This window comes from Thalassophryne amazonica, chromosome 4 (assembly GCF_902500255.1).
Source record: "Thalassophryne amazonica chromosome 4, fThaAma1.1, whole genome shotgun sequence".
NCBI lineage: Eukaryota > Metazoa > Chordata > Actinopteri > Batrachoidiformes > Batrachoididae > Thalassophryne > Thalassophryne amazonica.
This window is the reverse complement of record NC_047106.1, coordinates 53329922-53353568: the sequence shown is the minus strand read 5'-3', so window position 1 is coordinate 53353568 and position 23647 is coordinate 53329922. Positions and strand designations below refer to the sequence as shown.

The 23647-nt window shown below is 41.6% G+C and overlaps 1 protein-coding gene and 1 long non-coding RNA gene across 2 annotated transcripts in view; one reads left to right on the top strand and one right to left on the bottom strand.

Annotated features, from left to right (window-relative positions):
- lsamp (limbic system associated membrane protein) overlaps positions 1-23647 on the top strand; it is an 888177-nt gene that overhangs the window by 548512 nt on the left and 316018 nt on the right. Inside the window, 3 exon segments of the mRNA XM_034167919.1 lie at positions 12962-13068; positions 13071-13105; positions 17794-17881. Coding sequence (XP_034023810.1) covers positions 12962-13068; positions 13071-13105; positions 17794-17881 — 230 coding nt within the window.
- Positions 1106-19401, bottom strand: LOC117508243. Its single transcript, XR_004560024.1, has 3 exons — positions 19319-19401; positions 6154-6158; positions 1106-1117 (listed from the first exon to the last, which is right to left on the bottom strand). It is a non-coding gene; the product is annotated as an uncharacterized LOC117508243 (long non-coding RNA).

The window sequence follows — 23647 nt, the reverse complement described above, 5'->3', positions numbered from 1 at the left end:
GCTGACAAAGAGTCAGAGCTCTATTGAGCTGAGTATTCCATTAACTTTAACTAGTAATGACTTCATGACTTTCTTTGCTAACAAAATTTTAACTATTAGAGAAAAAATTACTCATAACCATCCCAAAGACGTATCGTTATCTTTGGCTGCTTTCAGTGATGCCGGTATTTGGTTAGACTCTTTCTCTCCGATTGTTCTGTCTGAGTTATTTTCATTAGTTACTTCATTCAAACCATCAACATGTTTATTAGACCCCATTCCTACCAGGCTGCTCAAGGAAGCCCTACCATTATTTAATGCTTCGATCTTAAATATGATCAATCTATCTTTGTTAGTTGGCTATGTACCACAGGCTTTTAAGGTGGCAGTAATTAAACCATTACTAAAAAGCCATCACTTGACCCAGCTATCTTAGCTAATTATAGGCCAATCTCCAACCTTCCTTTTCTCTCAAAAATTCTTGAAAGGGTAGTTGTAAAACAGCTAACTGATCATATGCAGAGGAATGGTCTATTTGAAGAGTTTCAGTCAGGTTTTAGAATTCATCATAGTACAGAAACAGCATTAGTGAAGGTTACAAATGATCTTCTTATGGCCTCGGACAGTGGACTCATCTCTGTGCTTGTTCTGTTAGACCTCAGTGCTGCTTTTGATACTGTTGACCATAAAATTTTATTACAGAGATTAGAGCATGCCATAGGTATTAAAGGCACTGCGCTGCGGTGGTTTGAATCATATTTGTCTAATAGATTACAATTTGTTCATGTAAATGGGGAATCTTCTTCACAGACTAAAGTTAATTATGGAGTTCCACAAGGTTCTGTGCTAGGACCAATTTTATTCACTTTATACATGCTTCCCTTAGGCAGTATTATTAGACGGTATTGCTTAAATTTTCATTGTTACCCAGATGATACCCAGCTTTATCTATCCATGAAGCCAGAGGACACACACCAATTAGCTAAACTGCAGGATTGTCTTACAGACATAAAGACATGGATGACCTCTAATTTTCTGCTTTTAAACTCAGATAAAACTGAAGTTATTGTACTTGGCCCACAAATCTTAGAAACATGGTGTCTAACCAGATCCTTACTCTGGATGGCATTACCCTGACCTCTAGTAATACTGTGAGAAATCTTGGAGTCATTTTTGATCAGGATATGTCATTCAAAGCGCATATTAAACAAATATGTAGGACTGCTTTTTTGCATTTACGCAATATCTCTAAAATCAGAAAGGTCTTGTCTCAGAGTGATGCTGAAAAACTAATTCATGCATTTATTTCCTCTAGGCTGGACTATTGTAATTCATTATTATCAGGTTGTCCTAAAAGTTCCCTAAAAAGCCTTCAGTTAATTCAAAATGCTGCAGCTAGAGTACTGACGGGGACTAGAAGGAGAGAGCATATCTCACCCATATTGGCCTCTCTTCATTGGCTTCCTGTTAATTCTAGAATAGAATTTAAAATTCTTCTTCTTACTTATAAGGTTTTGAATAATCAGGTCCCATCTTATCTTAGGGACCTCGTAGTACCATATCACCCCAATAGAGCACTTCGCTCTCAGACTGCAGGCTTACTTGTAGTTCCTAGGGTTTGTAAGAGTAGAATGGGAGGCAGAGCCTTCAGCTTTCAGGCTCCTCTCCTGTGGAACCAGCTCCCAATTCAGATCAGGGAGACAGACACCCTCTCTACTTTTAAGATTAGGCTTAAAACTTTCCTTTTTGCTAAAGCTTATAGTTAGGGCTGGACCAGGTGACCCTGAACCATCCCTTAGTTATGCTGCTATAGACGTAGACTGCTGGGGGTTCCCATGATGCACTGTTTCTTTCTCTTTTTGCTCTGTATGCACCACTCTGCATTTAATCATTAGTGATTGATCTCTGCTCCCCTCCACAGCATGTCTTTTTCCTGGTTCTCTCCCTCAGCCCCAACCAGTCCCAGCAGAAGACTGCCCTCCCTGAGCCTGGTTCTGCTGGAGGTTTCTTCCTGTTAAAAGGGAGTTTTTCCTTCCCACTGTAGCCAAGTGCTTGCTCACAGGGGGTCGTTTTTGACCGTTGGGGTTTACATAATTATTGTATGGCCTTGCCTTACAATATAAAGCGCCTTGGGGCAACTGTTTGTTGTGATTTGGCGCTATATAAAAAAAATTGATTGATTGAATTGATTGATTGATATTGATCTTTTTGACTCACCAGAGCCACAGCAAAAGGAAAACCAGAGGACCGTGCTCATAGAGTGCAAGCCTCCTCCAACACTAGTTTCCAGTTCCACAAATTTTTTACCTTGGAAAAAATTTTCAAGGTCAAAGTCCTGTTAGAAGTGGCTTTTCATAAGCTAAAATATAATATAGATCAAAAGGGCTTTTCAATGTTAAAATCAAATATCTGCTATAGCCACAATATGGATCAGATGTGGATCAAACAGTCTATACACTGAGAGTGCCATGTTGCACCTTATTGTCACAAATGAGAGTGACTGAGGCACTTTTGATTGAGACATAATGCAATATGTACATCATATGGGCTTTTCAATATTAAATTCAAATGGCTACAAAGTCTACAGGCCGTATCAGATCTGGATCAAACTTTGTCAGGTGATAGTAAGTGCCAGTCTGCACCTCACTTTCAAATATGACAGTGATTGGGGCACATTTGAGTAAAATATAATGTAAAATATATACTTTAAACCAGGTTTTCAATGTTAAATTTACATGGCCACAAAATCTGTAATTTAGATCAGACCCGGATCAAACTTTGTCAGTTATTCAAGGATGCCATACTACATAACGCTCTCAAATATGAAAGAAATGTGATCTTTTTTGACAGTTATGAATTTTTTAAAATTTGTTCAACATCCGATAGGTATTTTTCCAATTTTCCAAGATTTTCCTGATTTGACCTTTGACCTTGAAAATTGAATAAGCTCTTGCCTATCAGGATATGAATCTTCAGTAAAAATGTCATAATGATATATGAAAAAATTGTGGGTTCCACACTGTTCACAAACAAACAAACAGACAAACAAACGAAGTTTGGGGAGGTAATTTAGCTACACTGAGACCGTGCTAAGCACACGTTGACCTTAAGTTTGGGGGAAATGACCTGCAGCCTGTTTCAGAAAACAGGTTTTGTGAAAATTCTGAGTTTGTTTGGGGCCCCTTCACACATAACACGATTGAACCCGACTAGCATACGAAGGAGGAATTGCATGCCATTTTTGAAAAAATGGAGCTGCCTCAAACACCTCATACACCTGTCGCTACAACCATCCACGCACACAAGTGGCTGAAAGACAGCAAATGCCCTGTGCGTGCACATTCAATCCCGCTCTCAGCAGGTGTTTCTAGGTGCCACACACTAACATCCAACACCGCTCGCTGGACACTTAAGAAAAGGCGTAGCTATTCACACACCTGGTACGATAGTAGACAGCAGGCGACCACATTCGACCTGTCTGTGACAAGTGTCTAAGTGCCACATGAAAGTGGCGTAACCTAGCAACACACGAGTGTGACTATGCCGAACACCCCTCCTTCCCCAGACACACACACACACACACACACAAATGGCGTGTGGAGTGTGTCACTGTCATCGTTGTCCCCCTCCCCCTCAACACAAATGACTTGTGATGTGTGCCCCCCCTCCAACACACACACCATGAATCCAGCATTGTTAGCTGTGGTTGAACGTCTCGGAGTCCGGTCGCTGTCCAGCACAGTGCGCAGCTGAAACAACTGACTGCTGTGTACTGCAACTCAGCTGGAGCTCACGCAGTGTACATGTGTGTGATGGCGCTCACACCCTCATGAGGATCAGCCTACGTCTGCGCGTGCGACACGGTGTGAAGCCACCCAGCCGGCTGATGTCACTTCCACCACATAAATTGTAGTTTACATGACAGACAGAGTGGAAATTAAATGAAACAAATAAGAGTGAATGCATGAACTCATTCATTTGTGATGGGTTTGCTCATATGCTTTGATGTAGACATACGGTGAATGTCAGCTGACTGCCAAGTGACAGCTGGACGTGACCGTGCACGCAAGGTGTCAAATTAGCAACACAGACGTCAGACAGATGCAGGACAAACACATAATAATACATACATAAATTACAAATCACAGAACAAAACAACAGAATGTAAGCCTTTTGTTCTGTGACCTGCCAAGGTCCACTGACAGAGGTGGGCACGTCCCCCTGCAACGTGCAGCTAGTCAGATATCTGTGCCCGCAAGTCACAGCTTGGAAACACCTGTACTGGCTTGTAGGATACGACCTCACATAACTGTACTGTGAAGCGCGGACGTCGGCATGCTGTCTTCATGTGGGAATAAATTAAAACATAGTGCTTCAGCTGACTGTTGCGTCAGTGCACCACAAAGCTGCTGAATATCGTGCCATGCAGGAAATCACCCCACGGGATGCCCCTGTGAGGTGCATGTCACTACGAGATTTCCCTACATTGTAATAATTAAAACGCATATCACATAGCCCATCACTGCGCAATGGACAAGCCCTGGTGGCTGATGTGTTCACAACGCAAGAGCCCAGCTGTTCATGAGATGGAAGCCGACTCTTCATGAGACGGGAGATGGCTGGCTCTTCATGAGATGAGCGCTTCAGGTAATTCATGTAAAACATAAAAGGGAGAACAGTAATCCACATCATTTCATTACTTCCTGGTGTACATCTAGGTAGAGGTTAAATCCGCTCTTTGTAACAGGAATTAAGTATTATAAATTGTGATGTTTTTTATTTTTATCCTCCTCTGCTGTGTACGTGACTTTCCACGTGCTCACACTGTGTTCATGTACGCGAACACAAGCGTGCACAAAACTGTCACCGTGTATTATGCACACCGTCCGACCATGCATCTCTCCTGACAGCAGGTAGAGTGTTTCGTGATTCCCCATTTCATTTTATGTTCCTGGATTTTCTTCCGGTTTCTGCATCTTTCATGTTATGTGTGAAGGAGTCGTAAGCCAAGAATAAGGGAAACTGAGTTTTCTGTGTCAAAAGAAGGGTAAATCAATATTTTATATTCTGGGTTAAGTGAACATGCAGGGTTTATTTCAGAGTAGTCGTAATATGTGCCAGCACCAATTAACAGCACAATTAGATTATTTGCAACTGCAAAGGTACAACAAAAGAGTCTTGAATGCGGTAATTTACTCAATGTCACATATTAGTTAGTAGCCAATGTCTCTGAGAAATCAGAACAAAATTCATAATTTTGCAATGAAATCCGAGAATACATTGCAGCTGCAGAGCACCTTTTATGGAGGATGCCAAATGTTCCACAATTAAACCAACCACCCAACCACAACCATTAACACACATACTGATGAGCTGTAATAAAAGCAATAAAGGATTCTCCTGTGGCCATCACGAGCATTTACCAACTTAAAAAAAACTGTCCAAACATATCATTCTTATGACTCACACAGACTCACTCCATCCATGTGTATTAACATTTCTGATGGTGTAAAAGGAAAATTTACTTTTTTAATGTGTGCAGAATTGAATGTGTGCAGGTGTGTCTGCACAGGTATGCCCAGCACCACTCCTGTTTTGTCTAACGACTGTCCTGTCTTAGTGTATGGTTGTGAGTGCCCTAAGGGCATAATTGGATGTTTTTGGTACTTGATCTCTTCAGAGTATGCTTGGTTTCTGTTGGAATGACTTTGTGTCAAATGAATGGTTACTTAGGGAGAGTAAGGCTCCGTCCGCATGGAGACGGGGCGTATCCACAAAAGTTTTGTATTGTATTAGTGTGTCATCCATATGGAGCCGGTGTTTTTGGTTGCTGAAAATGCTACTTTTTGAAACAGAACCCAGAGTGGATATATCTGACAATGGCAGAATCATGTCTTCATTAATGGGATTTATTTTGTTCTTAGTATTCTCGAAGGAATACTTCGAGGATCTCCTCAATCCCATCGTCACGTCTTTTGAAGAGGAAGCAGAGACTGGGGATTCAGAGGAGGACTCATCCATTACCCAGGCCGAAGTCACCGAGGTGGTTAGAAAGCTCCTCGGTGGCAAGGCTCCTTGGGTGGATGAAATCCGTCCTGATTACCTTATGTCTCTGGATGTTGTGGGACTGTCTTGGCTGACACGCCTCTGCAACATTGCGTGGTGATCGGGGACAGTGCCTCTGGATTGGCAGACCGGGGTGGTGGCCCCTCTGATTAAGAAGGGGGACTGGAGGGTGTGTTCCAACTATAGGGGGATCACACTCCTCAGCCTCCCCGGTAAGGTCTATTCCAGAGTACTGGAGAGGAGAATTCGACCGATGGTTGAACCTCGGATTCAGGAGGAGCAGTGTGGTTTTCGTCCTGGTCGCGCACACTGGACCAGCTCTACATGCTCCATCAGGCTCGAGGGTTCATGGGAGTTCGCCCAACCAGTCCACATGTGTTTTGTGGATCTGGAGAAGGCGTTCGACCGTGTCCCTCGGGGCACCCTGTGGGGAGTGCTCCGGGAGTATGGGGTCCGGGGACCTTTGCAAAAGGGCTGTCCTGTCCCTGTACGACTGCAGCAGGAGCTTGGTTCACATTGCCAGTAGTAAGTCAAACCTGTTCCAGTGCACGTTGGCCTCCGCCAGGGCTGCGCTTTGTCACCGGTTCTGTTCATATTTTTATGGACAGAATTTCTAGGCGCAGCCAGCGTGTAGAGGGGGTCTGCTTTGGGAACCACAGAATCTCGTCTCTGCTGTTGCCGACGATGTGTTCTGTTGGCTTCGTCAAATCAGGACCTTCAGCGTGCACTGGGGCGGTTTGCAGCCGAGTGTGAAGCGTCTGGGATGAAAATCAGCACCTCCAAATCCGAGGCCATGGTTCTCGACCGGAAAAAGGTGCTTTGCCCTCTTCAGGTCGGTGGAGTGTCCTTGCCTCAAGTGGAGGAGTTTAAGTATCTCGGGGTCTTGTTCACGAGTGAGGGACGGATGGAGCGTGAGATCGATAGACGGATCGGTGCAGCATCTGCAGTGATGTGGTCGCTGTATCGGACCGTCGTGGTGAAGAGAGAGCTGAGTAGGGGGGCAAAGCTCTCGATTTACCAATCGATCTACGTTCCGATCCTCACCTATGGTCATGAGATTTGGCTCATGACCGAAAGAACGAGATCGCGAGTACAAGCGGCCGAGATGAGTTTCCTCCGCAGGGTGGCTGGGCACTCCCTTAGAGATAGGGTGAGGAGCTCGGTCACTCGGGAGGAGCTAGGAGTCGAGCCGCTGCTCCTCCACATCGAAAGGACTCAGTTGAGGTGGCTCGGGCATCTCTTCCAGATGCCCCGTGGATGCCTCGCTGGAGAGGTGTTCCGGGCACGTGCCATTGGGAGCAGGCCCCGGGGAAGACCCCAGGACACGCTGGAGGGACTACATTTCTCGGCTGGCTTGGGAACGCCTTGGGGTTCCCCCGGAGGAGCTGGGGGAGGTGTGTGTGGATCGGGAGGTCTGGGCGGCTTTGCTTGAGCTGCTGCCCCCACGACCCGACTCCGGATAAAGCGGAAGAAAATGGATGGATGGATGGATATTTTGTTCTTAGCAGAATGCTGAAGAGATGAAGAATGCCTGTGGTGAATGCTGATTGTAAAAAAAGGACGGTTGTGACACAAATAAAATAATTGTAGAAAAGTCTTTCAGATTTTAAAATGTTATTTTTTCTTCTTGTTGGTGGTGGGACAAAGCACCAGCATCCTCTGGCTCAGGCTGAGAGACACACCCGGAGCAGACAAACACCAAGGGACTTCTTTATGAACGCTGTATTTATTACCAAATTATTTCTATGATAAAGAATTAACGCATTTCCAGACGTCGTCTTCCAAAACAGGGCGTCATGTGGATAACAGTTTTCAGCTAGGATGATGAATCCACGCAGGTCAGACTAAGACTCTTTATATTTACTTTGTAAGGTTTGTCTCTGCTACTATATTGATTAGCTCCATACACCAGTTATGTGCATGTTCCATGTCCAGTGGTGGGCACAGTTCCACCTAATCTGCTAACTGCTAATTATTGAATGTTTTCATTAGCGGATTAGCTTTTCAGATAACTGAAAACCATCAGCGTACCAATTAGCTTCCAATAAATTTAGTTTTGATAACTTTTAGACCGCTAATATTTTTGCCGGTATAGTAAAGAAAGTTAACAGTTTAAAAACATTTGTAAAGTCTGAAATCATAGGTTTTCATGCCTGCCTGTTACATGTTTTGTAGCAGACAGACAGCTATGAGTGGCAACGCTCAATCCTCTACCAGCAGAGGAGAACTGCTACCAGAGAAAAAAGAAGAGGAGAAAAAAAATATTTTTTCTGACCATACAGACTTACAGGCATATCACACAAGTCATACACAGGCAGACAGTTTTGACTTATGGTTAAAATTTTAAACAAACTAATTCCAGAAAAGTTATTGAAATTTGTCGTCATTTGTGATGTTGTACTGGATGGCCAGTAGATGGCAATTTTCCCATAATGCACGGCGGCATGTGTGTCTGTACTCTGTAAACACGAAAACCTTCAAAATGAGTGCATTACTTTAAAACTAAAACACATATAGCTGATATTTTCACTTTGTTTAAAACGACATAGGTGACGTAATTCAATAACTTGTCCGGAATTACTTTGGTTAAATTTTAACCATAAGTCAAAACTGTCTGCGTGTGCATGACTCGTGTGATAATGCCTGCAGGTCTGTTGGTGTGAAGATGTTTCTTATTTTTCCCTTTTCCCTCTCTCTCCCTCTCTCTGGTCACCAGGTCTCTTTTGCTGAGAGAAGGCTGATCTGAGACAGAAGCACTGGACTCTCTGTTGTGGCAGTAACTGCTAGTGTACTGGCATCATACTGAAATTTTCGGTTTAGCTTTTAGCTGTTAAGTTCCGCCAAATTTTTTAGGGGTTATCAGTTTAGCTTTATAAAAGCTAACTTTTCAGTTAGAGGATTAACGCTTATTGAAACTAACTTGTTGGTTAGCTGTGCCACCCACTGTCCATTGTCTTCCTCCATTTTTGTGGAAGCATTACAGTGCCACATACAGGCCTTGCATATATACTACAGCATTTTCAAGCGGTTTCCCTGGATCCATGTGTATGCAGATATTTCTTGAAATGGTGCCATGTTCACAGAACACTATTCGAAAAATGATAAAGAAAAAGACTGTATAGGGAAAGTTCCATATCCGTGCGGACAAGACCTAAAATGAGAAGTATGATTTTGCTTTGTGAGGGAATATCTGCTATGGCATTTTGGTCATATGGTGCATTTCTGTAGCCATGATCCAGCACACATTTGCCTCATTGTTGAGAATTGTTGAGAACCCCAGTGGTTGGAGAAGATCAAGGAGTCCCCTATATTTCACCTGGCTGTGTCAGAGTGGGGATGGGCCAATTGTGTGCTTGAATGGTTACCATCCAGGAGCTGATACATTTCCGCATTAAAGTGGATTGCAATTGCAAAAATCATTAGTTGCAGAGAGCAACCAAATGACATTGCTACGGTGTCTCAAACAATGTACCCAAAAGTACTCTGAAATATGAATAACAGGAAATGGTTTTACTGGGAAATAATGGTGTTTTTTCTCATTTCAGGAAGCCTAAAGTTTGTTCTGCAAGACATTAAAGTCAAGGAAAAATGCTGCACTTGACCCTAATTCAGAGAACAAAAATTGTTGAGTTCTGTGCAGTGCATCCTAGGGCTCAATTGCATCTCTTTCCATACAAAATTCAGTCTCAGAGTTAACTAAACTTCCCAGCCAATGGCAAGGAGATTTGAATTGTTAGGTGGTTTTCCAGAAAACTGGAGACAGATGATTTGTTTCTTAGGAAACTTCAGACTAGGAGGTTACATTGATCATGTTTTGAAAAAGATACAGGGTTAAAACATTAAAAAGGAAAGACTGAACTAAAACTGTGCATTGGGGAGAAAAATGGACATGCTTTGCCACATGGTCATGCAGAAAATGTCTGATAATATTGATTGGTTTTTCTGTGCTATCAAAATACCTTTGGGAACATTTTTGAGACACCCTATATATCTATCAAAAAAATAACTTGTTGAACACTAAAAGTATCTCAGATTAATCTTGTGTGGACAGGAGGAGGCAGTGATCAAACTGGTTCTAATCCATCAAGAGTGAAAGTGCATCATGGCACCAGTTTCATGTTCAACATTCAGAGGACAAATGTAAGCTAATCATGGCATGATCTGAAGATCAATCTCAGTTGGGTTATGCAGCAAGACACCAATCCACCACACAAGAGCAAGTCCGATTCTGAATATGTCAAAGTACCTGAGGGTACCGTGAACTCCTTATCCCTAGTGCAACATCTAAAACGCGAACTCAGACAGATTATGCAACAAGACAACAATCTAATGCACAAGAATCCACTTCTGAATCGGTCAGAGAAGACAAAACTAAGTTTTGGTGGAGTGTCTTTGAGGTCCTGTCTTGAACTTCATCAGCTAAAAGTGGATGATGTCCAGGTAACATTTAGGTCATGGCCCAAACCCCCCACTGTGGCTGAACTAAAGCAATTCTGTAAAAGTGAGTTTTCAAAAAGAAAGGGAGGAGAAAAAAAAACCCTCTGTAGCAATATGAAGTATTGAAGTCAACTTGGCAATATGTGGTTGCAGTTATTGCTGCTGATGATTAGGAGGCAGATACTGTTTACACGTGTGAACAGGTTCTGGATAACTTTTTTCTTCAGTAAATGAAATATGAATGTATTTTTGTGTTTACTCATGCTGACTTTGTCTTAAATTCACATTTTGAAACAAACATCACAGACAACAAAAGGGTCATATTCTGTTTGCACTTAAATATAATTGTGTTGATGTTAAAATGCTGTAAAATCCCATAATTCTATCTTTTTGTGCAGATAAACTGTTGCTCTAATCAGATTGTAGGCTGGAAACGACTTGTTTCAGATCTCTGTGATCTGTGTTCAGGAAATCTATATCTGGATTCATGCGTGTAAGATATGCTCCTGATCGAGACTTCGATCTGTGCTGCATGCCTATATGCTCTTTTGTGAAGGAACCATACAGTCATTTCTGTCTCTGAAGGGAGCGTGGGTGTGGCCAACACCTGTTTCCTTTCATTTAAAGCTAAAAAAAAATTTGAATTTAATGTTTCACCTTAGTGTCCTCAGAGCTATTTTTGGACACAAACTTTGTTTTTTAAGACAACTGGCGTATTATCTTGCTTAATAAAGTATGCATTACCCAGTTAAATATGATAAATAGATAAAATAAATGAAAAATCAAGAAGGAACAATGGTGTTTATAATCAGAACATCTCATCCACAATGTTTTTGGTTTGTTTTTGTTTGTTTGTTTTTTCAGGAAATGCCACTTTTAAATGGAAAATTTGCTTTTTAACATCAAATTCTATCAAATGCATGAAAATGAAGAAAAATAAATCGTCAAGCCCTGTTTTAATCATCTATGGCTCATGGTCAAAGACAAAAGACATACGTTACAAGTAGATTTGGGGTTTGACCAACTTCATATTCCTTTTTACTGCATGTGATGCCAGGTCTGGTCACAAACTTGAGCACAGTTGCACAAAGGTGTTGGATTTACCTTTTAATTATCGTGGCATCTTTGGAACATAGCATTAAATAAACCAATCAGATTGTCATCTGTCATCACATTTAAGAGAAAGGCTGCACCTAGCATACAGAAAGTGGATTGAAGTGGGCCGTTTTCTGGTAAGTTAAATCTTTGCCAAGCTGTCAGGGTGTGCCAGCAAACAGTGGCCACCAAAGCTACCTGAGGTGAAGCAGTGTGGTGAGGTTTGTATTGGTAGTTGTGCTCAGTATTTACTCAGTTTTGGCCCTGGCTATGAAAACCACAGCTGCATCAGATGGAAACCAGAAATGACACTTACAATATGCTGTGTGCTGCCTTGCATCGGGTAGAAGAAAGGACTCTTATTTATCCATGATGAACAAGCATTATATGGGTCACTCTCTAATTTAGAGGCTCGGATGGTTCGTGTTTCTGACATCACAGATTAGATTCTTCTTTCAACCCCTGCAGTCTTGGGAATTAGTTGAATAATGTAAGCTGAGTTAGTGTAGTTTAAGATGCATTGGAGGAGAACACAAATTAGTGGCCAGACGGTGTCAGAAACAACACACGATGAACACTTTAGAGTGAGGAATGTCAAAGGTGCATGTTAAAGTGAGTCAGTAAATATGGTGCATCTTCTCGTCTCCAGCAAAGGGAACAAACATCAGCAGAGAGTCATGGTGTGAGAACAAGCTCTCAACAAATCTGACATCTAGCTCCCACTGGGTAACAGATTGGGGTGACTGTATCAGCACTTTTGTGCAGCAGTTGGGTCACCTGCCAAAAACAACCCCTCTTCCACGGCCTCACTAATCTACTCTCTTGTATCCCAGCACATTCCAAAGTAGAATGAACAGCAAGGCTCAGGAAGCCGCTGGAATTTGCATGTGAGACGCATCCACTGTCAGGTTGAATTACAGCTGATATCTCTTCTCATTGATTCCGACTCTTCTCAATTTACATTTATTCATTAGACATACGCCCGGCTCCCTTCCCTCCCATGCGCAATGTCTTAGCACAACTTACTTGGCGTAATACCCTGACAGCGGGCAACATGAAGTAAACAAAAGGATACCCTTGTCCTTTTTCATCCAGAGGGAATCCGCTCAGTGTTAAAGGAGATGTGTTATCAGAGAGGAGAAGGCGGTTGAGTTGACAACAAAAGTGAATTAGACATGGGAGTAAATGGAAACTGCAAGAGAGTAGAGAGTAGACAGAAGACAGGAGTTGCCTCTGCACGAGAGGAGTTGCCTCCCGAGCACAGGCAACTCCTAACTGGAAGAAGTTACGCTTTTATTTCATTTGTTTTCTTCTAAATTAAAATTCAAACGTCCTATTCATATTTCCTTCTCTGCAACTTATTTATTCTCATTTTGCCTTCTAGGTGTTACGTTGATGACAAGTATCCAAGGTGGCCTGGCCTTAATCGATCCAACATCATATTTGCTGGTCAAGACAAGTGGTCTCTGGATCCCAGAGTAGATCTGGTCACTAAGGACAGCTGGAGTACAGCCTGCGTATACAGAAGGTAATGTTGACCTCAGTGGAGTCCACTAAATTGGACAATAGCACCAACGGACCTCTATATAGGACTTACCATATTTTCCACAGTGTAAGTCCCACATTCTTTTACTAGTTTGCGAGTTCCTGTGACTGATATTCCAGTGAGAGTTATGTTCTAAAAAGTCATGATTCTGATTCTGACTCATGATTCTGTGCATTGTCATGACAGTGCATTTTCATGACAGTGGAAATGACAAACACTACATTCATTGCCTTTTGTTTTAATAAATGAAAGAAACGGGGGGAAATTAGGATTGGTCACAGAGCAGGACCACTTATCTGAATGAATTCTGATCAGTGATGAATGGATTTATCCAGAATCAGTTATAAAATACAATTATGATTGTACGATCTCACCAGGCAATGTAGACATCCTCATCTCTCTGATTAAAAATAAATACATTTGGCATTGCAAATTCATATCACTTTGGCTCCATTTCTTTTGTTTTATTATTATTGTTAATATGCATATGTCGCAGACATGAATAATGCTTCAGGGAGCATTAGCATGGCAAAAAACCTTTCAGCTTCTGGGGGAGCTCCGCCCCCAGATCCCCCCCCCCCCCCGCCGTTTTAAGCATTTTTGTTTATTTGCCTGTCACATGCCTGGAAAAGCTCCTTGCCATCTAACCATGTCCTTTAGGTCCTTCAGACTTTTTTCAGTAGAATGGTTTTTGGGAGCCTGAGCATGACTAAACCCCCTCCGCCTTTTAAGCATCTTTCTTATTTTGCCTTTCAGCTTCTGGAGAGGCTCTGCTCCCCATACTCCCCACCTTTTTAAGTATTTTTCTTTTTTTGCTTTTCAGCTGACCCCCCCCCCCCCCCCCCCCCCCCAAAGTACAGCCCTCTTAACCCCCTGCCACTTTAAGCATTTTTTTTTTTTTTAATGTAGATGGTCCCATGGGATAAAAAAGCTTTTCAACCTCGTTCTCAGACCAGGCACCTAAGTGGCTCGACTCTCTTTTTTTTTAAAGATATTTAGGTGTACCTTAGTTAACACGAGTAGAGTGTCCACCTAGATTTGGAATGTATAATAGAAGATATACCTTACTGAATTGTCATATCAGTATGATAAACGATATGACTATGATTTGACACAAAGTGCAGCAACAGTGAAAATTAAACATTCTTGAACAAAACAGTAATAATTCCACACTCATTTTGGAGGGCACTCACTGTTCCCTCCAAAAGTATTGGAACACTTGGAATTTCACACATTTTAATTTGTTTATGCCATTTTAAATACAAGAAATACAATATATATATATATATATATGCTGAATATGTCTTTGACTTTATTTACGTCAATTATGAAGAAATACAAAAGTTTCTTTCATCAAAACATCAGATCTAGGCTTTCATCTGAAATGTACTTTCTGTCAAATTGTAGCTGAACTTTCAGGTCTTTAATCCTCCTCTACACCACTTCCTCAGGAAGCTGGATTTTAGATTTTTATTTCATTTATATCAAGTTGTAGAGATTTGCTTTCAGTTTGAGTTAAGGAAGATCATTTTAGAAAAAAAAGTATTTGAAATGGAATAAACAAATTAAAATGTGTGAAATACCAAGTGTCCAATACTTTTGAGGGCAATTGAGAAACACTGAGGAGCAGCATCTTACATCTCATATATAGTGCAGCAGATAAGAGAATATATAGAGTGGAATCCTGCAAATGGTGATACAAACATCAAATTTGGCACAAATAATCCATAGACATTAACTCTTTTGAAAAAAAACTTTGGCCACTTGAATTTTTAATAGGCAGCCTGGCCTCTGCTCTAGCTCCACCCATGCCAGGAAGTGTTTGACATTTGAATTTCCTGTTTCACTGTGACTAATAAATTGGCACTTCCTGTTTGAGTGTGAGCTTGCCACTGAGTTCCTGCGAGATTCCATGAGATCTCGTCTGTCAATCCAGGAAGTGTTTGAAATTTGAACATTTCCTGTTTTACTGTGGATTTGAAAATTGGCACTTCCTGTTTAGGACGCCCTGTACCATGAGTGAGCTTCACGCTGCTGCGCGACACTTCGCTCATATTATTATTATTTGTTTTTTGGGTTTTATTTAGGAGGGCGTGTTGATTTTATTTACTTTTCATGATTTTTTGAAGGGCTGCATGGTGGCTTAGTGCTTAAGCACTGGTGCCTCACAGCAAGAAGGTTATGGGATTGCTTCCCATCCTTTCTGTGTGAAGTTTGCATGCTCTCCCATGGGTTCCCTCCGGGTGCTCTGGCTTCCATCTACATCCAAAGACATGCAGTTTAGGTGAATTGGAAACTTTAAATTGACCGTAGGTGTGATTGCGAGAGTGAATGTGTTTGTTTGCCTATATGTGGCCCAGCGGGTATAGAAAATGAATAATTGCATAGTTTCATTTTAATTTTAGTTGCGTAGTTGCAATTTAATAGTTGCATTAAATTCCAATATGAACAGTATCCATCAGTAAAAAAACACTCCATCCATTTTCTTTACCCGCTTACTCCCATCAAGGGTCATGGTAGGGCTGGAGTCTATCACAGCAGTCATAGGGTGAGAGGTGGGATACACCCTGGACAGGATGCCAGTCTGTTGCAGGGCAATGATAATTAAGTATTTTATTTTAAAATGGTATCTAAAACATTAGATACCTTGTTTTCATTCAGGACCACAGGCAAGAGCTCATTTCCATCGCTCATTAAATTATTTTTCAAAAGTGTTATTTGTCTATTCTTTCTTTTCTTTTTTTTGTTGATCCAAAAACGAGCTTAATAAATATTGGACCACATCACTTTTTTATCTACCAGTTACATTTTCATGTTTTAGATTTTAAATTCAACCTCTCCAAATACTGAGTCTTTTCATTGATATTCTCCTGGCTTAAGCATCATTTATAACTGGCACAGCTTGTTTCATATGTTAGCAGAAATATCACACACCCCACACATTTTTTTCTCAGTAGCCCAGGATTACAACTGCATTCCAAAATCAGAAAAAAAAGTGATATGCAAAGGTGCTGAGGTGATAAAATTATTTGAACATACTCTTTGTTGTGAAGCAATCAGTTATCCTCAATATGCTCATGATGCACAATTTCTGCACTCTGTTTGTTAACTCCAGCATTAGCCGAGCCATGTATGTGTGTATGCGTCGGCGTGTGCGCGTTTGGAGTCCAAAGCGCAGATTGCCCCCTTTTCACCCTCCACTCTCCTCTTCCTCAGTGGGAGCGCATCATCTTTTATTATTATTATTATTATTATTATTATTATTATTATTATTATTATTATTATTATTATTATTTTCTCTTTTAAACTTGTTTTAAGTCAAACACGGCACTTGCTGCAGGGGTGAAAGGCAGACTCCTGAAGAAGACGTCTCTTCCCGGTACGGCGCACAGCTGCTTTCACCTCTGCAATCAAGCTTTTCCCAATCAAATATCTTCTACTTTTATATTGTAGTAACGAGTAACGAAGATGGTTCAGGGAAATGTATCACAGTAAAAGTATACATTTTGTTGAGGAAATGTAGTGAAGTAAAATTGAAAGTCACCAGAAATGGAAATAGTGAAGTAAAGTACAAATACGTCAAAATTCTACTTAAGTACAGTAACGAAGTATTTCTACTTCGTTACATTACAACACTGTTCAACATGTAGGTCCTCCTTGAATCTGCTGCGGTGACCCAAAGTGAAAACAAGTGAGCATCCGAAGGGGCTTATCTACATTCATTAATCGGAAAGCTTGTATTTATTGATTGATTTATTTACTTTTTTTTGTCACCTGGCAGCACTAATATATTATACAAATAATAAATGTTTATGAGTTCAATGGTACAAATATTTTATGAGGTGAAAGCTGGAACAAACCATTCAACGAGGTGAATTATATATTTGTTCCATTGAAAGAATGTAAACCCATTCATTATTTGTTTTATATAACAACTAAAATAGATCCTTGTCATTTTATATTATATTAATTTACAAACAACAGAAAAAGGACTTACATTTTGGTACCTCCTCAGTGCAGCGAAAAAATAACATCAGAAATTAATCCAGTTTTGGTGCGTCACTGCTGCTTTGACTTCAACAATCCAAAACAAACTTTAAATAGGAATCTAAAAATAATTCTGATGATGAAGTCTGCCATGCCATGCATCAAATCCTCATCCGTCAGCAAAACAAACTCCGCCATGTTTGTTTTAAAGCTAAGTGCCACCCGGCTTGTGTGAACGCGCGCGCATATATATATATATATATATATATATATATATATGTGTATATGTATATGTATATATATATATATATATATATATGTATATGTATATGTATGTATGCATATGTATATGTATGTGTGTGTGTGTGTGAAGATTAAACAACAAGAAGCTGTGCATTATACAGTCTGAATGCACGACGCAGAGTCTAAAACACCTTTCCATTCCTCAGACGTTTTATTTTGGCCAAAAATATTAAAATTCACTTGGAAATCCATGTTTTATCACGTTTCTTGATTATAACAGTGACTTAACTCGCCGAACTACCTGTGCATATACACGAAAATAATGCACGCCAGTTAGACATGGAATTCTCACTGACATAGTATAAAATATATATATATATATATATATATATATATATATATATATATAAAATAACAATATTCTGTTTGTTCCATTGAAGGTGGACGTGTATGATGAAGGGTCCTACACCTGCTCCATACAGACTAAACAGCAGCCCAAGACCTCACAGGTCTACCTCATTGTGCAAGGTAAGCTTCACACACCTCTCTTCTTGTTTTACCCCACTGATCCAAGCTCCGAAATGAATAGAAATGTCGCGCTCTGGATCAAAACATCAGTTAACATGCTTAAAGGGAAAACAAAAACAACTAATTTACAGTTTTTACACACTTGAAATGAGATGTCTCAGGTTTTCAAAGTCTTCAGTGTCAGTCATGAATGTGAGAAAGTGTCCCTCTGAGGTCTTCCAGAAAATGTCTAAATACGTATTGTTGCAAGAAACTAATGTGCTATTAATGTCACCACCGGCAATGACATTTCTTATTGAAATTCAGATGAATCCTGAATGTGCTTGACATTCCTGCAACACAAGGTTTGTATTTTTAAGCACAGCACATGAATTCTGTATGATAGATATAGCAGAAAAGCAGAGAGCAAACATAATCAGACAGAGACAGACAGACAGAGGTGCTGCTGAAGGATGTCTACTGGAGAAGCCTGGAGACATTTTTCTTTTCAGCTTATTTTTGAGGGGTTGTAGGTCATATATTTGGAGATGAAAGTTGAAGATGAAAAGTTAATATCACTAAATTGTATGTGTCACGCATCACTGAAACGTGTAAACACAGTGGTGCAGTCGTGTTCGGAACTTTATTTTTCTAGTTCTGCTTTTAGTTATGCAAGGAACATAATGTCACAGCAACAAAAACAATTTGAATTAAACAGTGATATTTTCATTAATAGGATAGAATGTGTCATGGTTACTTGTATATTCTTGGAGTTGGCACCATTTAAGAAAACTGCAACATCTCTGTTTCTTCTTTGCAGTGAACTTGCCTTATATTTCAATCTTATGCTGTCATGGACATACATTTGAGTGTTTTCTGCTGTAGAAGGTAACAGATACTCGAGGTTCCAAAAACAATAACTTGTTGGGTGTTCTCGTGTGTTCTCTTGGATGCACAAGCATCACTTTGGACTATATTCTTGCGTTTGGAACACATGTGCCCTTTTTGTTTTGTTTCTGGCACAACAGTCAGGATTATGGTGTGATTTGGGAGTGCATACTCACAATGGTCCTCATGCAAGAACCACTTGTACTAACACATTAGCTCATAAATGGTATGTGCAAATTATTTACAAGAAGGTCCCACATTCTCCAATTTTCTCATACTTTGACATTTTCTTTTTATAGTTACTAACACAATTTGCAACACCCGTACTAGGAGCTGTGCAATTACCCTGTTATATTCTGCCATATTTTCAGTCATTTATTATATATTTCATTCCTTTCAAGTGGAGCAGGGATTTCAGTTGATAAGGATCTGGACTACCAATATGTCGACCTGGGTTTGAATGCTGTTCATGCTACCTGTCTGTGTCCTTGGACAAGACAAGCAGAGACTGAGTTACTTAAGGTTTGCATGCGTAAAATCATGCGCAAATACCATTGCACTCGAAGATACACCTGCATGCTGAGTTACTAACAGTGCGCAACAAGGGTTGTGTCTGTCAAATGTGAAAAATAGCGCATACTGTGAATTTAGCACATTTGCCAATATCAATATGCATAACGAGGTGCATCCAGAAAGTATCCAACCTTATTTTAACCCCAACGATACAAATGAAGTGTGCAAGTTGTCATTTGGTGGGGAGGTGTAGGGATCCTTTTTGCACATGCCTGAACTTTCTGTTATCCGCAGAGCACATAAGTCACAAGCAGCAAGCCTTAGAGTTAAGATGTATACTGAGCACCTGTCAGATTTTTATTTGCTGTAACGTGACAGAATGAGCTGAGTCCATCCCACAAGCCAGAATGAACAAGTGATTGACATAATGCTTCCATCAATGGTGAAACTGCAGGAAGAAGTGTGTGTGAGAGAGTAGGGACCCTGACGAATGACAGGAGTGTTGTGCTTGGCCAGGAAAGCCTAATTCAGCTGAACAGAATAAGCGACTGTGAGACTTCTAGACACCGTTGCTGCTCCTCCACCATTAGCAGCATCTGCAGGAATTTGGGTGACACTCTCTGCATGTCTAAATCCTCCATCAAAATAGAATCTACCAATCATGTGCTTATATGCACGTACTCCGCAATTCTTATATGGTGACACAATGGTCATCCATGACCAAAGTCTGTATTCTGTCAGTCACTTGGTGATTTTGGCTTGTGGATGGCCTCAAGTCATTCCGTTCTGCTACAGCAAATGAAAATCTGACGGGTGGTCAGTACATGTCTTCACTCTAAGGTGTGTTATCTTCAACTGATTTTATCTACGGACGAGAAAAAATTCACACATGCACAAGAAGGTTCCCTACACCCTACACAGATCACACATTTTATTTGTTTCCGTGGGATAAGACAAGTTTGGATACTTTTTGGATGAGCCTCCTGTGTGTGTGTGTGTGTGTGTGTGTGTGTGTGTGTGTGTGTGTGTGTGTGTGTGTGTGTGTGTGTGTGTGTGTGTGTGTGTATATATATATATATATATATATATATATATGTATATATATATATATATATATATATATATATATATATATATATATATAAAGGGTGGTTTGTGTGTTTCTCAAGCTCGGGTACTCTACCTGGGAGTTTGAGAGTTCGGCACAGTCCCTTAACTGTTCCTAGGATTGCACTCTTCTGGACAAAGACCTCTGATGTTGTGACTGGAATCTGCTTGAGCCACTCTTCCAATTTGGTGGTTACAACTCTTTGTGCTCCTGTTACCACTGGGACCACTTTGGACTTTACCTTCTGCATCTGCTCCTTCAACCCTTGGTACTTCTCGATTTTCTTGTGCTTCTTCTTTCTGTGAGCTGGGATTGGCACATTGATCACAAATACAGTTTTCTTTCCCTCGTCAGCTACCACTATGTCGGATTGGTTGGTCAGCAGCTGCTTGTCTGTGTGGAATTCGAAGTGTCACAGGACCTTAGCCCTGTTGTTCTCAACCACCTTGGGTGGCATCTCCCATTGAGACTTGGGGACTTCTAATCTGTATGTTGCACAGATGATCCTGTACACAATTCCTGACACTTGGTTGTGTATGTGGCTCCAGCTTGCATCTTGCATCCTGCTAGTATGTGCTGGACTGTCTTTAGGGCACATTTGCAGAGCCTGTGACTTTGGCCCTGTAGGCTGTGGTAGACAAGCCTAGGGATTGTTCTTGTACTGCCATGATGACAGCCGCTGTGCTCTGGGATGTACTATCTGTTGATGGTACCTCTAATGGAGGGGTTTGCTCTTCCATTATATCTTCTGTTCCTATTCCTTATCACCATCTGTCTTCAACATTTGTGTAGCAGCTGATCTCAGGGGCAGGGGTATCTTTCTCATGTATTCATGAATGCTCCTCATCTCATCCTGGACTGTGATTCTGACACTCACTAATCCTTGCCCTCCCTCCTTCCATTGCTTATAGAGCCTCAGGGTGCTGGACTTTGGGTGGAAACATCCATCCATTGTGAGGGGTTTTCATGTCTTGACATCAGTGACATATATCTCCTCCTGTGGCCAAGTTATTATCCCAGCTGAGTATCTGATGACCGTTAGGGCATATGTATTGATGGCTTGGATCTTATTTCTACCTTTGATCTGGCTTCTCATCACCTGTCTTACCCTCTGGACGTATTTGACTGTGACTGACTTTCTTGCATCATTATCATGGTTCCCATAGGCTTGTGGGATTGCCAAGTACTTGTAGCTGTCCTGTATGTCCGCGATCCTGCCTTTTGGCAACTCTACCCCCTCAGTCCAGATACCTTTCCTGTCTTTGCCACTATTAGAAATCGATCACAATGACATCCCAGTATCCTCACTGTAGAGCCTGGAGAAATGAATCAGTGAGTCAATGTCTCTGTTGTGAAAGTGTAGGAACACGGACCCACAACAGGGGGCATAAAAGAACGGGCAATGGATAAGCCAAACAGTAACAATTTAATGTTGTAAATTGTGCACAACGGAATACAGACAACAATCAGTTTGGGACTACAGTCAATTACACGTTGGGTGACGTGTGGGCAGGCTTGAGGATAGGAGACGCCCGTCCAGAACCGAGCCGGATCCCACACGGCCCTCACCGCCAACGGACCTGAAGAACACCGGAGCCGCCAAGTCCTGGGTCCCCAGGTGGTCACCGTCTTCAGCTGTCAGACCTGGTACTGCTGGCAGAGAATAGAAACAGCACAGGTGAGTGTGAGTACGCACACTCAGTAATCCCACAGTCTGTGTTCAGTAAGGAGGGAGCACCTCCACCTCCAATCACACACTCGTGCAGCTCCTGTCTAACCACTTATCTGGTTGGGGTGTGAAGCGAAGCAGTCGCTGATCAAACGCCAATCCCACAGATAAGGCAAACACCACAGGAAAACGGCTGCAAAAGAAGTTCAGACTATTACACAATGTTTTGTTCAGCAGAGAAAATTACCTCCAAGGTAGCTGATTTCTCGGCGGGGAGGTGGAGTTGCAGTCCGGCCTTTATGGTGATGGTGTTGAGTAGTGGATGAGTGACAGCTGGTACGGATGATGAGTGACAGCTGTCACTCCCGGTCGCTCCGACGCCCTCTCGTGCTTGAAGCCCGCACTTCAAGCAGGGCGCCATCTTGTGGTGGTGGGCCAGCAGTACCTCCTCTTCAGCGGCCCACACAACAGTCTCGCTCATTCTTTGCATACAGCTTGATGTCATCCATGTACAGGAGGTGGCTGACGGTTTCTCCACTCCTGAATCAATATCCGTAGTCACTCTTTGTGATGAGTTGGCTGAGGGTGTTGAGGCCTATGCAGAACAGCAGCGGAGACAATGCATCTTCTAGTGATGTCTTCACCAGTCCCATTGAGTTCCTGATGAAGGTTATCAGCACACTGTTAGCCTTGTATAGTGCCAAGCACTCCAGTATCCATGTGTGAGGCATTGAGTGATAGGCCTTCTTGTAGTACATCCAGGCTGTGCTCAGGTACGTCTGCCTGATGTTTGAGTCCTAGTGTACTGCTCAGACAACGAGTAGCTGGTGCTTCGACCCACTGTTATTGTTTAAAATGCCCTGCTGAGCTGTGCTCATGTGTTGACTCATGCCGACTCAATCTGGTTACTATGATGCCTGATAGGAGCATCCATGTTGTGGAGAGACAGGTAATTGGCCGGAGGTTTGAGGGTGTCATACCCTTGTGGGGGTTGGTCATGTTCAGGATTGTCCTGCCCTGTGTTAGCCAATCTTGATGAGTACTTGCTGTTCGCACCAATGCCTCACAGCAAGAAGGTTGTGGGATCGCTTCCCACCCTTTCTGTGCGGAGTTTGCAGGATCTACCCGTGTCTTCGTGGGTTTCCTCTGAGCATTGCAGTTTCCTCCCACAATCAAAACAACATGCGTATTTAGGGTCTGCTCCTTTCTCTGCCCCTGACCAAGGCAGCGTCTCTACATCTGCAGTTAGTTCCCGGGTGCCAGACTGTGGCTGTCCACTGCTCCTAATGGTTGGATTGTGTCTAACTGTAATTATAATGGGTTAAATGCAGAGGACAAATTTTGTTGTATGTATGTATATGTGTACAATGACAGTAACGGCTCTTTACTCTTATATAAAACCTGTCTGTGACAAAGACTCACCTTTCATGGTCCCACACCATTCCTCGGTCACTTTGCAGTAGCAAGGCTTTTCTTGTTGAAACATTTTACTTCCTTAATTTCACTGACTGAATCCAATGATTTCAACTGAAACAATATAACTATAGAAGCACTCTAGTAGGTCCCTTAATTCCGCTGTGTATGCTCTTAAACATCAGAACGTTATTTT